Source organism: Trypanosoma rangeli (genome assembly GCF_003719475.1).
Source record: "Trypanosoma rangeli strain AM80 chromosome Unknown Tra_15.4_contig_00035, whole genome shotgun sequence".
In the NCBI taxonomy this organism is placed as follows: Eukaryota; Euglenozoa; class Kinetoplastea; order Trypanosomatida; family Trypanosomatidae; genus Trypanosoma; species Trypanosoma rangeli.
The window spans coordinates 1-14,789 of NW_021705777.1; the positions used below are offsets into that span (position 1 = coordinate 1).

Here is a 14,789-nt window from a genome sequence, read left to right on the forward strand (position 1 = left end):
GTGCTTAGTGTGGATCGAATGCTGGAGCTTCTTAGGAAAGGCAACGCCAATCGCCAAACAGGGGAGACAAAGATGAACGAGACGAGCTCACGGTCTCACGCCATTATTCAAATTACCATCTCTCAGAAGTATGGTTCTCTGGAGATGCGGGATGTAGAAAGTGTGGTGTTGTTGGTGGATTTGGCTGGCAGTGAGCGGCAGAGTAAGACGGAGTCCACCGGGGTCGCATTTGAGGAGGCCAAGAAAATTAACCACTCACTCTTGATGCTGGGTCGGGCGATGAACTCATTCAGTGACCGTAAGGGAGGCGATGCATTCATTTCGTTGCGCGCCTCAAAGCTAACTCGTTTACTGTCGGAGAGCTTTGGTGGTAACAGTAAGACGTGGATGCTTGCAACCGTATCTCCTGCAGCAACCAACTTGACAGAGACCGTCTCCACCCTGGAATACGCTCAGAATGCCATGGCCATAACAAACAAGGCGAAGGTGAATGATACCAAAAAGAATCTTGATCTTAAGCGTCTTAAAGAGCTTATTGCGGTGTTAGAGGGCAAGCTGGATGCTGCTGGGCTGGAGAAGGCAAGGAAGCAGGAAGAAATTGGACGTTTGATTCAAGAGAGGGATGCACTAGAGCAGGGGGTTGCGTATGCCGATAATCATCACGACACCAAGGACAAACTGGAGTTGACTCTTAACAACCTTCGGCTGAGCAATATCGCTCTTCGGAGGCGGGTGGAGGCAGCTGCAGGAGGTTTCATTCGTTCTCTTGATGACAAGTCTTCGTTTTTGTTTTTTAAGGGCAGGTGCGGCATTACGCTAGAGAGTGTGCTTCTTGGGCAGCGGCGTTCCTTTTACATTGGCTTGTTGACGGAATGTGGTGTGCTCACAGAGGCCACGTTGCACATTCAATTGTTCCCGTGTGAACCGCACGCCACTGAGCGAGATGCTCCAATGGGGTTGATTGAGAAGCGTCTGCGCTTCTGTCTTCATGTTGTGGGTGCATCAGGCATCCCCAAGGCCTTTGTGGCGCACACGTTTTGTAAATTTACTCTTTTATATGATCGAGAAGAACGCTATTTTACGACATCAACAGCTGACAATACGGAAAACCCTCACTGGGGCTGCGTGCGGATCTTTGACATCCCCAAGTTGACTGCAGAGGTTATACGTTGCTTTTGTGAGCGTCCTGTGTTTACATTTGAGGTATTTGCATTCAACGCGTGAACAGCTGCTGGTTTACCCTCCCCCCCTTTTTTTCTACTCATTTTCTTGTTTCCTTTCTCGTGGCATCATCTTCTTTGTTCACTATATATATATATATATATGCATATGTGTAGAGTTTTTTTTTTTTTGCATCTTTTACTTCACAGCCGCTCGTATAGGGTGGCTTGGAGAGACGTCCTTGTCGTTCTTCCCTGCTGCTTTTGTGAGGAATAATTTCTTTTCTGGGTGATGTGCTTTTCACATTCAATTATTATTATGTCTTTTTTTTCGCTGGTGATTTATTTTTGCTGGAGGGGTTTTTTTGCAATGTCTGCTTTACGGGAAGGCGTCTTTGGAAGATGTGCCTGCGCAGTAGCGCGGTAAGGTGTGCGAGGCCGTCACCAAACAACATGCGCGACAGGGTGACATTGCAGCAGGTGCCAGGTAGGGCTTCCGACAATTTCCACTCCGTCTTCTGCCATTGATTTCTTTACGTCTTGCTGTTCACCCGCTGCAATATCTCGGTGGAGCACGTTCCTTCGGTTGTCGTAGCAAGGCAACCCCCATTTTCTCCTACGACGAACATGCACTGAATGTTTCAGGGAAAGGAAGGCGTGCTATGCTGGTTGGACCCATTCTGCGACAGTGACGTTGCTGCTTCATTTTTGGGAAGGTCCACGCAGTAAGGCAATTGTAAATGTTTCATGGAGAGCGTCGCTTGTGACATCGATACTGATTTTGTGATAGAAGTTTGAGGGGGTGGTGAAGGCAGTTTTGGGTGAAGGCGTGTGATATGATTATTGTTGTTTTGCAAGAAGTGCCGAATGCAGGAAACTATGGGTTCTGTGATTGTAGGATATGTTGCTCCTCTTGGGAAGGGTGGTCGTGGTCGACAAGAATGCGCAGATCACGGATGTCACTCGGCATGGGGCCCTCTGATGACGCATCATGCTTTTCTGCTATTGCCAGGGCGAGTTTTTTTTTGTGTAGATGCACCTTTGTGCATGTGCAGTGTACATGCATGCGTATTTGTCCGTTGGAGGTTCCTTGTTTTCTTAGTTTGTCTTGCTTGCTTGCTTTTTTTTTTGTCTTATTGTTCACCCCCATTCTCGCATATATATATATATATATATTTGCTTTTTTCGGTAGGGCAGGTATGTCGTATAGAAGGTCTACACGCCTCGGAGGGTGCGAAATGCCACTATCACCACGGTGCAGTCCCGCGCCGTGTCGTAGCTTAACTGCGCATGCACCAAGGTCTGTTTGTGCTACACTGCGCTCCCCACACGTTGCGACGCCATTCCTGTCAGAGAAAAAATGCCTTGTCAAGGGCACGAACTATGGAAGCGAGAGTGCTCACGCGGTGAGGCCCATGTGTAGTGAGAGTCTTACCACGGGAGGAAGCATCTCTGGTCGCAACGACATCCTGAGTCAGAGTATGCCAATGGAATGTTCTCGAATCTCCGTCACTTCGTTACGCAATGAGCTTCCAAAAGCATCAAAATGCACTCTGGAGCGCAGTCATTCATCTCGGTCATCCATATTGCCCTCGGCGCGGCCGCGTGCTGGATTTCGACGAGGCCTTGCTAAGGCTCCCTGCACTGCTGACAAATTCTTTATTCCGCCAGTACGCGCCGCTGATGAGGGAAAACTAGTGGTTGTTCTTGACCTCGATGAGACGCTTGTATACGCACGTACCGGTGTGATTATTCCGCGTCCTGGAATAAACCGACTTCTTGACGTGTTGCGTGGACGCTGCGAAGTGGTCGTCTGGACTGCGGGGGAAAAGTGGTACGCCATGGAGGTATTGCACCAGATAGATCCTCAGTGCTGCATCCAACACTGCGTCTATCGTCATGAAAAGTGGTGGACTGATAGACCTGGTTATATGAAGGACGTGGCAGCGTTGGGTCGTCCACTCCACCGGACGATTATCATCGACAACACACCCGATTGTTTGCGGGCAAATACCCGAAATGGGCTTCTAGTCAAGGATTTTAAGGGCCTATATGGGGGGTGCCAAAGGTTTGACAACACTCTCTTTGTTCTTGCAGACGTCATTGAAGACGTTTTGAGTGGCTCAAAGGTCTCCATTGACGCCTTCCACAACCACCCGGATCTTCAACGTCGTTTTGTTCAGTGCGACACAGGCGGCGCCATTGAGGTTCTTACGCTTAAACAAGACAACTTTGCTCACTGTGACCCTCCAAGACGCCACCGTGTGACATCCTTACGAGTACCAAAGTATCATCTGTGGCGTCATCTGCTTGGAATGTAATTGTTTCTCAGGTCATTCCCATCCATTGTACTGCTACTACCACTTCTAATACATCATAGCGGTATACGTTCTTTTGGCTTGTGTGTGTATTACTGACCTTTCCTTTCCTTTCCTTTCCTTTCCTTTCCAAAACTATCAATATGCAGGCAAAACATCGTTTTGGTACTTTTTTTCCTTTTTTCCTTTTTCCAGTTATGTTTCCATATGAACTTCCTTGTTTTGTTCGAGTCCGCAGGGAGTGTTGTATCAGACCTGGGGAAGGAGGTTCAGCAATGGGCACAGTGAGCCTCAGGTTTCTCTCGTTTGGCACGTACTGCTTTCGTTATGGGTTGGTTTCCCTAACGTTTTTGTGCTTTATCTTTGTGTGTGTATATATTTTTGATTTCGCACTTTTTTGAAAATGTATTTATTGGAAGTCGCATTTTTTATCTTCCTTTTTTTGGTGTGTGTGTGTATATATGTGACTCAATTCAAATGCCGTCCTTTGAATCTGACGAGGATGGTCAAGCTTTGCAACGACTGAGTGCTGCTTGCTGGCAGTGTCTGACGGCACAACGAGAGACATGCCTGAAGGCAAATAACGAGCCGGACGATTCGTGGCACTGGGAAGAAAAAAATTTTTCTCCCGTTTCTATGTCTGCTTCCTCTCTTTTCTTTTACTGTTTCTATGGTTTTTTAGGTGGAAACAGGACTTGTGGTGGGGTCTGAGAACCTTCCTACCATGCATCCACGCACTCACGCACAGGCGGGGAGATGAGCGCAGTGTAGTATTTTTTTTTGTTCCACTTTTTTTTTGTTACAATTGATCCTCTTTTTTTTCCCCCCTTTTTTTCTTATGTTTTACTTTTCTCCCTCCCTCGCCAACAACAATATGTGCCTACTTTGCAGTCATGGTGGAGGTAATCCCGACGGCCTGCAAGGACTGGTCACTGAACAAGGATGAGGCCTCTGGGCGGTTGTTCTGGTGGAACGACAGCTACAGCATTAGCATTTGGGACAATAACCTCACTTTAGGCCAGCCACAGCAGGAGTTGACAGATCTTCTTGTGTGGCGAGCTTTTCTGGAGTTTCAGCTTTCTTCCGTGTACAAAGTGTGCTTTGTTTGCCACCAACCGGAGGGAAATGATGACTTGATGCTGTGCTGCTTCTGCGGCATTACGGTGCATGATGAGTGTTCTACAAAACCAACCGCCGAACAAATAGCTTGGAAGCCGGCTAACCACGGCTTTGAGCCTTACTTGCGGGTGTGTTTTAAATGCGAGAACACTTCTGCTCCGACCAAAATTCGGGCTAAAGTGGAGCCAAGCAATTCACGACGTGTGGCTATTCGGGCCTTGTCGATTGAAAAGGAATATCCCAATCACATTTGTCAGGAGCTTCAGCGCCTCGCGGAGAAAACAAAGCAGCCTCATTCCAAGGCTGAGGATGCGTTCCTTATAGCATCCCTGCGGCAGGTTCTCACTCCATTCTACCAGTCAAAGGCGACATGTCGCTTTCTAAGGCGGGAGAGACGCCCAGAGAAGGGGAACGGTATTGGTGTTGTAGCAGCAGAGGATATTCCTGCCTTTACGATTGTGGGCCTCTATCCCGGCTACCTTGATGTGCTGAGCGGAGAGCACGTCAAGCTGGGTCGGCCAGTCACCAAGTACGCGCTAATGGACTATAACTGTGCCGATTACGATAATGTCGTTTTTGAGGAGTTTCAGGGGACATTCACACCCTTCATTAACGAGCCATGCGAGTTTGAGGAGAGTAACTGCGGGTGGATACAGGAGGAGAAGCATTGCGAGGGACGCCTTAGCATTATGACCGCGCGGAACATTAAAGAGGGGGAGGAACTACTCATTGGCTATGGACCATCATATCCAAGATCGTATCCCTACCGGTACGATGCCTTGACATTTCACAAGACTGAGACAGAGTTCGACACAACCTGTTTTGCTCTCTGGCGCTGGTTGTCGACAGGCGAGAATGACGCCAGTTTGGTATGCTACGTGGGCTACGACAAGAGCAAGGATGCCTACTTTATGTGGGAAGCCGAGGCATCAAGATGAGACAGGCAAGTCTTAAGGTTAGGAAATGGGGCAGGTTCACTGTCACAGCACACACCTGCACATATGAATGTATTTTGAAGTACATAAAGGGTCTGCTGAGCAACTCTTCACTAACAAGCAACGAAAACGCGAAGCCAAATGAAATATAGAAAAGGTGACTACACAGTTGTGTAGCTATTACATTTTCGGTGGATTGCCCCGTCGAGCACCTCTCCGTCTACGATTAATTACGTGCAGTGTTGGGCGTTTTGTAAGAGCCTCTGAGTAGCCAATTTATTTTCTTTCCCAGGAATTATTTTTTTCTCTTTCCTTCCATTTTCTGCTTGCTTTCTATGTGCGTGTTTACAAGGTGAAAATTGAACCCGAGTGCAGGATGACTCTTAGTCATTATCTCCGTTTGCCGCTTGGGCTGGTCGTTATTCTGCTTTTGTGCACGCAGATTTTTGGTCCTCCCGTGGCAGAGGAGCAAATCTCGGAGTCTATACAGTCAATCTCAGCCCAGTACTTCAAACTTGTGGAGCGGTCAATGAATGACACCTTGCGAAAGCTTATAGATCAAGTGGATTCCAACGGGGATGGTCAAATTCAGCTGGAGGAGGTTCAAAGCCTTGCATTCACTGCACTTCGGCGAGTCCGGAATGCCGGAATGCACGCAAAGGAAATTAGTAGAGCTCTCTCCCATATTACATGGACAGAGCTGTTTTGGCGGTATTTTTGTCTGCAGCTGTTGTTCTTGTTTTCTCTTTTTGTATTTGAAAATCTGCGATGCCTTATATTTACTTCTCCGCGTCGACTTCTTCTTGACGACTCCTACTTGACTGCAACTCCACTTGAGGTTGGCCCAGAGATTGCGTTGAAATATGACACTCCATGGACCCCGTATGAGCGAGTTAAAATGGCGTTCTTTGCAGTAACTGGACTTTTGTTCTTGCGTATATTTTGCGTGTTTTTTTTTGTCGTACTTTCATTTTTTTTAATGAGTCTTTGCAGTTGGCGCGGTCGAACGCGTCTTGACAACCCGCTTTGGTTTTACGTAATGAGCAGCACAGCCTGTTTCTGTGCTACTGTTGGCTCAATCTTTGCTGGTATATATCACATGAAGATGTTTGGACGCGTTGCAGATGCGTCCACGTGTAAGATATTGATTGGGAACCATTCCTGTGTCATGGAGGTTATTGTGCTTTTTATGCTGGGCAATTTTCCGTCATTTGTGACGCGGGAGGAGAACTGCGAGAAGGCCCCATTCTTTGCAGATATCGCGGAAGCCGTATCTGCCATTGTTGTGGACCGCAACGATGCACGCTCCCGTCAGCAGGCCGCTGCTGCCATTAAAGCACGCGCGAAGGATCAAAGCCCCAACGCACCCCAACTTCTTGTTTTTCCGGAGGGTACCACATCGAATCAGCGAGCACTTTTTATGTTTAAAAAGGGGGCTATGGAACCTGGTGAGCCGTTGCAGATGATTTGCGTAAGCTTTCCCTACAAGCACTTCAATCCATGTTGGACGGGACGCGCCTGCGGTGGAAACAATTTTAGTGACCTTGTTGTGCGTCTGTGTTCGCAGTTTGTAAACCATCTGGAGGTGCGGGCACTGCCGGTGTACACCCCCACAGAGGCGGAGAAAAAGGATCCATTCCTGTACGCGAAACACTGCCAGCAGATGATGGCTGCCGTCCTCCGCTGCAACGTCAGTTTATGTACATTCAATGACTACGAAGCATTGTCAAAAGAGACGACACGCACGTAAAATGTTTGAGCTGCATTGCATTGCCCCACAAATATATATATATATATATATGGAGCAACTGTACAAGAAAGGCGAATTTACGACAAAAAGACTATGATTTTATATACTGATGAGGTGTGGTAGCGCGGAGGCAGCGTGCCACCCTGAGTTTTTTTTTTTGCGTTTTTTTTCCTCCCCCGCCCACGGAAACAAAAATAGCAAGGTGTATATATATATATATATGGCTCACTGCGCTTCCATGCGACCTTTCTTAGGCCTTCTCTGTGTCCTTTTTTGTGAATGTGTGTGCTTTGTTGTATTTTTTTTTTTTTTTTTAAGCTGCGAAGCTCCACGGGCGAGGAGACGGAAGCAAGGGAGTCTGGGGATGGACATGGGGCCCTATGACCAGCGTGAGACGCCGTCGTTTTCGATGGACCTCTTCGCAGACCGCGTCAATAGCATTCTTGAAGCGCCGCTGCCAAAGTGTCTTCGACTGAAGGGAGAAGATAAATACGCGCATCCCATGTCCAGCCGTGTGGAGTTGCTTGCGCACGGGGCCGTGTCGCCGCGTTCGACCATGATAGTTTCCCCCGCTGCCGTGCGAGTGAACAGCTGTGGTTCCCAGAAGGGGAAACCGATTCACGAGACGTTGCTTGAAAAAGGACGACTGATGTCGGAGAAGAAGGAGACGATGCGACTGCAGGCGTTGGAAGAGGAGATGAGAGAACTGCGCCCGGCACCTAACATTACACATGAAGCGGCGCGAAGGACTCCGCGACGAGAGCAGCGGATAGAGGACCGCCTACTGCAGCGGGCGAAAGAAGCAGAGGAGCGCCGGGTGCTAGAGGCGAAGCAGCGCGAAGAGGCATTCTCAAGGGAAATGGCTGCGATTGCCCCATTTCAGCCGAATATAACACGCGAAGGTAGACACGCAACCCCAAAGGCTCGAAAGATGGCCCAAGATCCCCAAGAGGACTGGGATTGTCAGCGCAAGCAGCGTAGAGAGGCGGCACGCACAGCGAAGTTACTGGAGGAATTGAATGAAGTTCGCGGGACGCCAATTATCAATCCTCGCTCAGAATGGCTTGCGGCTCGTCGGCGGAAAAAAGAGGGGTTATCGAGCTTAGATGTAATTGATGCACTTATGGAGCGGGACCGCATTGCACAATTGAGACGGTGGGAACAACACGAGCTTGGAAAAAAGACGGAACACATTCCCCAAATTACATTATATGCTGCCACACTTCAGAGAGAAGGTGATGCAGCCGAGCGGTTGTATACAGAGAGTCACAAGAGGGAAGAACGCCGCTTGCGGAAGGAGGAAGAGTGGATATCCGATGGTCCGACATCCTTTACACCAAGAATTAGTCCATATGCGGCTACGACACCGCGTTTCCGTAATGTGGAAGATGAGCTTATGCAAAAGCATATGCAAAGTGTCGCATTGAGGGAGGAAGCGTGGCAACGGGAACAGGAGAAGGAGCTACGACGTCATCAACCCATGATTAATCCTGTAAGTGAGGCAATTGCATCAAGACTTCCTGAAAGTTCATATGAGCGTTTGCATCGTCAGTCGAGACGCACACCCAAGCACAAGGACCCAGCAGCAGCTGACCTATCGTTTACTGGGAGTTTTGTTAGTGGTGGCCGTGTGGCTTCTCTTCCCGACTCTATGGCAGGGTCATTGCGGTCTTACGAGGAGTCTCGGCGTGAAAAGCTGCGGAAGCTTCAGGAGAAGCAGGAACAGATGCAACGAGAGGAGTGTACTTTTGCACCTCTCACAAACACGCGAGATTCCAAGGTTGGGGGCCCAGAACATGTTGCCGCGAGAAACCAGCAATGGCTTGCACGCAAAGAATGGAAATTGCGGGAGCTGCGCCGACGAAAGGAGGCAGAGAAGGTGAAGGAGTGCACTTTTAAGCCAGAACGTGAAACTTTAATGACTAGTTCCTCACGTGATGGGGAGAGTATTTATGGTGGTGATGGAACGCCCTGGGGCGTACAGGAGTACCTTGAGCGGCAGGAAGCAGCCCGTCGCCTCCGGAGAGAGCGTGAGATGCGGTTGCAGCAGCGTCCGTCAAGTGCTCCACGTTTGTCGTCGACGACGACTCCGCAGGAGTTTGACTTGGGCAAGCGTGACGGCGTGTCTGTGCGCAGCCTGCGACGTCCCCCGCGGGTGCGTCTCTTGTCACCCGATTTGGACGATGACTCGCGCGTTTCCCATCCACCAGAGAAGCGGAATGGGGATGCCTTGTCCGTGTACGAGCGTATTTATAATCGCATCTACGGCACCGTCGTTAATGGTGCTGACCATGGCGACGTAGGCAGTGACGGAGCAGGGGGTTCACTTTGCGTTGCTCCTTCTTTGTATCGGTGATAATGAGGCGCCAGTGTGGTTTTATTTGTATCATCTCTGTCAGGTCCATCTTTTATTCTTTTGGCTTCGTTTTTCCATTTTTTTTTTTTTTCCTTTTTTAGACAACTGGAGGATTTGTTGCCTGATGTCTCACGCACTGTGTACATTTGACGTGCTTTCGTTTGGAACATCCTTCCCTCCCTTTCCTCAGACTTACACTCGCCTCTACATACTTTTTTGCTTTCGCTCTGCGTATGTAGTCTCACATGTTTTACTCTTTTGTGGTTGGCTCGTTTCCCAGCACCGTCTTTTTTTTTTTTTGTTCTTGTTGCGTGGGGGGAGGCAACAAGCGCTAAAACTTTTCTCGTCGCACAACTGTTTCGTGTGGAAAGTGGGGAGGATGCAGATGGTGGACGCCGCTGCGAGGAGGAAAACGGTTTTCAGCGCGGGTAGTGGGACCGGTGAGATTGAGGCCACAAAGGACGTTTTTGTGGACTTGTACAAGGACGCGGCGACGCGGCGGCAACGCCGGAAGGAGACAGGACGACCGTGTCCCAGTGACGCGGTTTCCGTTGCGCCTTTCTCGTTTGAAGAGAGTTTGCGTTCACAGGAGCGGAATAGAACACCACGACAGGCTGACGTGGTGCGACCTGGCTCTGCAGAGGGGGTTACGCAGCCTGGCTTTACCAAATTCCAGACGAACAGGCGTATCGATAGTCTGGCTCTTCCTCGTGGGCCTTACAAAATGTTGGTTCATCCACCTTCGCCCAACTACGGCCGTGTGCTAAGCTTTACCGAGGAGGAGGCGCAGAGTAAACGAGATCAGGATTTGTTACGCCCACGTCCACTTTTGCGTCCACCGCGACTGACGATTCCACTGAGTAACCCGGCACTAAATCGCTTGGCCACACCAAGAGCAACTTCACGGGTGACACCCATGTCTCAATGCCGCTCTGGTTCCCGTGAAGAAGGTCATCCCATTATTTTTATGAACCAGGGATCCCGTAGATTTCGTTTTTAGTGTACACGTAGTTTTGCGATTTCTTTCCAATACATGGGTGGGCTCCTTGCATCCGCGGATAGTGAGTGAGAGAAGGGAACCCCTCGTTATTACTATTTTGCTATTACTTTTCTAACCTTTTTTCTAACTTTCTGTGAGAGAGGTTTTGGGTGACTATTATATTCTGGTGGTTCCATTTACTTGTCTTTATTCATATTTTCATGCGTGTGTGTAGACTTCTTGTTGTGCCTGTGTGGAGCTGCAGCTACAATGGTCGTTTGCGTGCGAAGACTGACAGGACGAGTGAGTGATGGAAATGAGCCGAGCCTCCCCAATTTGTTCATGCGTTGCCCTTGATATATCTATGTATATGTTTTTTACCTTCCCTTTTCTTGTGTCGTTTTTTTTTAATTATTTTTCTATGTGTGTGTGTGCGTATTGTGTTTCTGCATGTATGCGCGGGACGTCTCACAGGCGGCCGCAGTTGCATGACGACGAACCTGAAAGCACTTCCGGTTGTTCTTGCTGTCGTTGCCTGCATTGTAGTTCTTGTGGTAGGTATAGTTCTGTGTTGCCGTGGAAAGCGCGGGGGTGACCCGGCGACGTCAGCGAATTGGTCCAGTCCTCTTCTTTTGGACAAGCATTCATTACCTTTTGAGAGTACGCGCGAGGAATGGGCGCACTCATTCGGGGATCTTGCCTCATCGCATGCACGGCGGATTTCGGAATGGCTACTGGAGGTTCGTCAGGCCGTTGACGGTAGCGTTGACTTGTCCGCCGGCGGCGGGATTTCTGATCTACCGAGTGTCACTGTCAAGGGCTCTCCGGTGACAACGGCGTCCACACACTTTCATTTAGATGCGTCTCCTGGGATGAATAATGAGCGGTCGGTCTCTGAGTACGCGACCTACAGTCCTTGTGTGTCGGCCGTGGAGGGAGCAATCAATTTCCGTGTGGGGCATCTGGACCCGCTGCGTCGCTAGCAAAAGGTTTCCTCTCTAGATGCATGTGCTGGTTTACATGGACGCTGTTTGGGTTTTTGTCCCCCAATTATTGTTATTGCTACCATTGTTATTTGCATCGGCGTTGCGGAATATATAACGGTTCCGTTTAACTTGTAGAGGAGTGTCTGTGTATTTCGCAGGGCTGTAGTTGTCGCGACCGCGTCACGACAGTTTCCTTAGTTAAATGCGTTGTGGTATCCTTGGCTTTGCCCCCCTCAACCCCTTGCAATACGCGTCTTCGCCCATTTTCACCACCGTTGTTTGCAGGGTCAATGCGCTTGCGGCTGCCACTGCTGCCGTAGGCCCCAACCATGTACTGCGAAGCGAGTGGAAATGAAGTCAAGGCGGCAAAGAAAATAAAGACTCAGACGCGAACGCAAGGAACAATTTGACGCGTGTGCATACAGCATAAACGGTGCAAAGCTCAAACTCACCCTCTTCTCTCTCTTTCCCGACGAGCGTGGAGTCTGGCAGCAACAATACGAATTATCTTTGCCTTGCTTGCACACTTTTGTTTTTTGTTTTTAACCTATGCCCCGCCCTTTTCTTTAGTCGGTTATTTTGTTTTTTTTTTGTTTGTTCGCTTGCATAACACCTAGCTCCAAAAGGGGACGGGCCGAAAATAATAATAAACAGAAGTGGCTGTGTAAGCAGACAGGGATTGGAGTCACACACCTGAGCACACACGAGGACGGAGGGATCCCACAGAACGCTGATTAGGGCATTGAATGGGCTGTGGCTCAACGAAAGAGTTGGAGCGGCTGCAACCCGCAGATGTGGGTCTCCTCTCGGGAAGTCATCCACTGAAGCTTGATATTTCTTTGTTGAGGAATGTGGGGGCGCTGCCCGCGATGCGGATGCCTGGAAAGGATAAATACATCAAAGAGCCAGGGGCAGTCGTGATGGATGACTGCCGGGGACCCGGCCGAGGGGGTGGTAATACGGCATCTTTTGGAGTGTTGCTTTTGTTTTGTGCGGCACACACGGACAAGCTTACTATTTCGTACTATGAGAACGCCACCCGCGCCATTTATGCCAAGTGCATGACAGACAGGGAACTACTGGCCTCTAAAGAGGCTGCCGGCATACCAGTGATGTGGGGCCATTTTTTCAAATCGCTTGCGTCAGACGTCTTGAAAAGTAGGGCCGTAGTAAAATCTTCCAAAACCAATACAAAAATTGTGTGCTTTAAGATTATTAGCAGCAAGGAACCGGATGTGAAGTACGATTATGCGTGTGAGCTTGTGGCGGTCTCCGGTGCTGGGGCTGCGGCGGATCAGCGCGCGATGTTTGAGTATTTTGTTGAACCCATGATATGCATGCTGCGGGTTCGCCGGCGTAGTTCGGCAGGGTCATCCCGTGGCAACGTCTTGGAAAAAATGGAGTGTGACTACGCCGTAAAAATGGCAAGATTGCGACAGTACAAGGCGAAACTACAACTAATTATGAAAACTGTGACGCCACTACGGCAGGAGGCTTCTATCAAATCTGCGCAAACGATGAAGTTGTCACTCGAAGCAAAATCTCTTGAGAGAAAACTTCACATGCTATATGACGGACAAAGCGATAAACACCCGCTCGACATTCTCTATGAGAGGGGCGGGGCACAACATTTCCAGCACGTTTCACAGGCGGAAGATTGTTACCCAGTTGAAGAAAAGGCGGATCAAGGTATTTTGGCATGCATCCGGGCTGCGTTTCCTCTTGCTCCAGGAACCACTCTTGATAGTATTAGCTCTGTGTTAGATCGCACCGAACTGCAGTTGTGTCTTAGTGATTCCTCCCGACAGTTGGTGAGGGATATGTTTGGCATCTTTACTGGTGTGGATAGATGGGACTACGATACCATTCAGCTGGATATTCTTACGGATGGTAACGCCCTGTTTTTTACAACCTACATGCTACTTTACAAGCTGGACCTCGTCGCGCACTTTAAGCTGGATGACACCGTGCTGCAACGGTTCCTTCTCGGCGTTCAGGCTGGGTATCACCCCAACCCATACCACAACGCAATGCATGCCGCTGATGTGACACACATAAATTATTACATCATGATGGTAGCTGGTTTGAAGGAAAAGTGTCAGTTGAGCAAGGAGGAGGTGCTAGCAGGAGTGATTGCCGCTGCCATCCACGACTTTGATCATCCCGGCCTGAATAACAACTTTCATGCCAAGACGAATGCCTACCTTAGCACACTGTACAATGATCGATCCATACTTGAAAACCACCACGTTGCTTGCGTTTTTGAACTTATACTAAACCCTGCATACAATGTTTTCGCCCCGCTTAGCAAGGAACAAATGCAGGTTGTGCGGGAAACAATGATCGAGATGGTTTTGGCCACGGATATGGGAAATCATGGACGTATTTTTAAGCAGTTTCAGCTTCGCATGGCAGAGACCACGGATTGGCATTCGTCCAAGGAAGATGTTCGTTTAGCACTTTCCATGAGCGTAAAAATGGCTGACATCTCCAACTGTGCCAGACCAAACTACATCTACATGGAATGGGCACGTCTTATTTCCTGCGAGTTTTACAATCAGGGAGATGCAGAGGCAGCGTGCGGGCTTCCTATTTCTCCCTTCATGAGCCGTATGAAGAGTGTGATGGAGTTCCCCAATGGTCAAATATCGTTTATGATGTACATTGTAGTGCCTTTGTTGGAGGCCCTCTCGGAGTTTCTGCCTTCGCTTCGCTTTGCGCTACAGTACTGTAACGAAAATAAGGAGTCGTGGCAGAATTACCAGGAGGAACGTAGTTGAAAGTTGTCGAAGGGAACCATAGGGCACAACCTTCACACCCGGTGATTATTAATCTTCTTCCCTGAAGTCTGTACTTATTACCTTGGTTTTCTTGGACCTGGGGCACTTCCCATCTTTTTTTTTTTTTCTTTGTATGACAGTCTGTTTAAAGTTTTTTTTTTTATTCCGTCTGAAATATGTATAGCAGGATGTGCTTAGTGTAGAGCGGCACATACCATTTTGTCTTTTTGCGGCTTTCTTTTGTTTTATTTAATCTGAGTGTATGTGGGTGTGCTTTCCTATTTGTCTCCCGCTGTCTTCTTCCATGCACGGCGCGCCTTCCTAGACTCGCACTGTGATGCTTTTTTTTCTACTGTTGTTGTTTTTGCACATTGTTTTTTTTTTTTTTTTTTTTTGGGGGGGGGGG

General features: G+C 48.8%; 8 protein-coding genes across 8 annotated transcripts, besides 11 other annotated features; all 8 read left to right on the forward strand.

The window, feature by feature from the left end:
• TraAM80_01682 (putative kinesin) lies at positions 1-1,224 on the forward strand (the record flags this gene model as incomplete). The annotated part of the gene is made up of 1 exon (XM_029378715.1): positions 1-1,224. A coding segment is annotated over one exon (1,224 nt), but the record flags the coding sequence as incomplete, so codon positions are not given.
• An 82-nt stretch (positions 1,225-1,306) lies between these two features.
• Positions 1,307-1,331: a microsatellite.
• A 915-nt stretch (positions 1,332-2,246) lies between these two features.
• Positions 2,247-2,282: a microsatellite.
• Positions 2,283-2,316: 34 nt separating this feature from the next.
• Positions 2,317-2,336: a microsatellite.
• Positions 2,337-2,398: 62 nt separating this feature from the next.
• On the forward strand, positions 2,399-3,481 carry TraAM80_01683 (nuclear lim interactor-interacting factor; the record flags this gene model as incomplete). Its single annotated transcript, XM_029378716.1, has 1 exon — positions 2,399-3,481. One exon carries the CDS (start codon positions 2,399-2,401, stop codon positions 3,479-3,481), a length of 1,083 nt encoding a protein of 360 aa, XP_029241481.1.
• Positions 3,482-3,577: 96 nt separating this feature from the next.
• Positions 3,578-3,609: a microsatellite.
• A 499-nt stretch (positions 3,610-4,108) lies between these two features.
• Positions 4,109-4,148: a microsatellite.
• Positions 4,149-4,371: 223 nt separating this feature from the next.
• On the forward strand, positions 4,372-5,535 carry TraAM80_01684 (uncharacterized protein; the record flags this gene model as incomplete). Its single annotated transcript, XM_029378717.1, has 1 exon — positions 4,372-5,535. One exon carries the CDS (start codon positions 4,372-4,374, stop codon positions 5,533-5,535), a length of 1,164 nt encoding a protein of 387 aa, XP_029241482.1.
• Positions 5,536-5,908: 373 nt separating this feature from the next.
• TraAM80_01685 (putative acyltransferase) lies at positions 5,909-7,282 on the forward strand (the record flags this gene model as incomplete). Its single annotated transcript, XM_029378718.1, has 1 exon — positions 5,909-7,282. The coding sequence occupies one exon, from the start codon at positions 5,909-5,911 to the stop codon at positions 7,280-7,282; it is 1,374 nt and encodes a 457-aa protein (XP_029241483.1).
• A 31-nt stretch (positions 7,283-7,313) lies between these two features.
• Positions 7,314-7,333: a microsatellite.
• A 154-nt stretch (positions 7,334-7,487) lies between these two features.
• Positions 7,488-7,504: a microsatellite.
• Positions 7,505-7,571: 67 nt separating this feature from the next.
• Positions 7,572-7,597: a microsatellite.
• A 49-nt stretch (positions 7,598-7,646) lies between these two features.
• Positions 7,647-9,638, forward strand: TraAM80_01686 (uncharacterized protein; the record flags this gene model as incomplete). The annotated part of the gene is made up of 1 exon (XM_029378719.1): positions 7,647-9,638. The coding sequence occupies one exon, from the start codon at positions 7,647-7,649 to the stop codon at positions 9,636-9,638; it is 1,992 nt and encodes a 663-aa protein (XP_029241484.1).
• A 52-nt stretch (positions 9,639-9,690) lies between these two features.
• Positions 9,691-9,736: a microsatellite.
• A 281-nt stretch (positions 9,737-10,017) lies between these two features.
• Positions 10,018-10,638, forward strand: TraAM80_01687 (uncharacterized protein; the record flags this gene model as incomplete). Its single annotated transcript, XM_029378720.1, has 1 exon — positions 10,018-10,638. One exon carries the CDS (start codon positions 10,018-10,020, stop codon positions 10,636-10,638), a length of 621 nt encoding a protein of 206 aa, XP_029241485.1.
• A 467-nt stretch (positions 10,639-11,105) lies between these two features.
• Positions 11,106-11,600, forward strand: TraAM80_01688 (uncharacterized protein; the record flags this gene model as incomplete). Its single annotated transcript, XM_029378721.1, has 1 exon — positions 11,106-11,600. One exon carries the CDS (start codon positions 11,106-11,108, stop codon positions 11,598-11,600), a length of 495 nt encoding a protein of 164 aa, XP_029241486.1.
• Positions 11,601-12,164: 564 nt separating this feature from the next.
• Positions 12,165-12,208: a microsatellite.
• A 141-nt stretch (positions 12,209-12,349) lies between these two features.
• On the forward strand, positions 12,350-14,383 carry TraAM80_01689 (cAMP-phosphodiesterase D; the record flags this gene model as incomplete). The annotated part of the gene is made up of 1 exon (XM_029378722.1): positions 12,350-14,383. One exon carries the CDS (start codon positions 12,350-12,352, stop codon positions 14,381-14,383), a length of 2,034 nt encoding a protein of 677 aa, XP_029241487.1.
• A 341-nt stretch (positions 14,384-14,724) lies between these two features.
• Positions 14,725-14,778: a microsatellite.
• Positions 14,779-14,789: the final 11 nt, after the last annotated feature.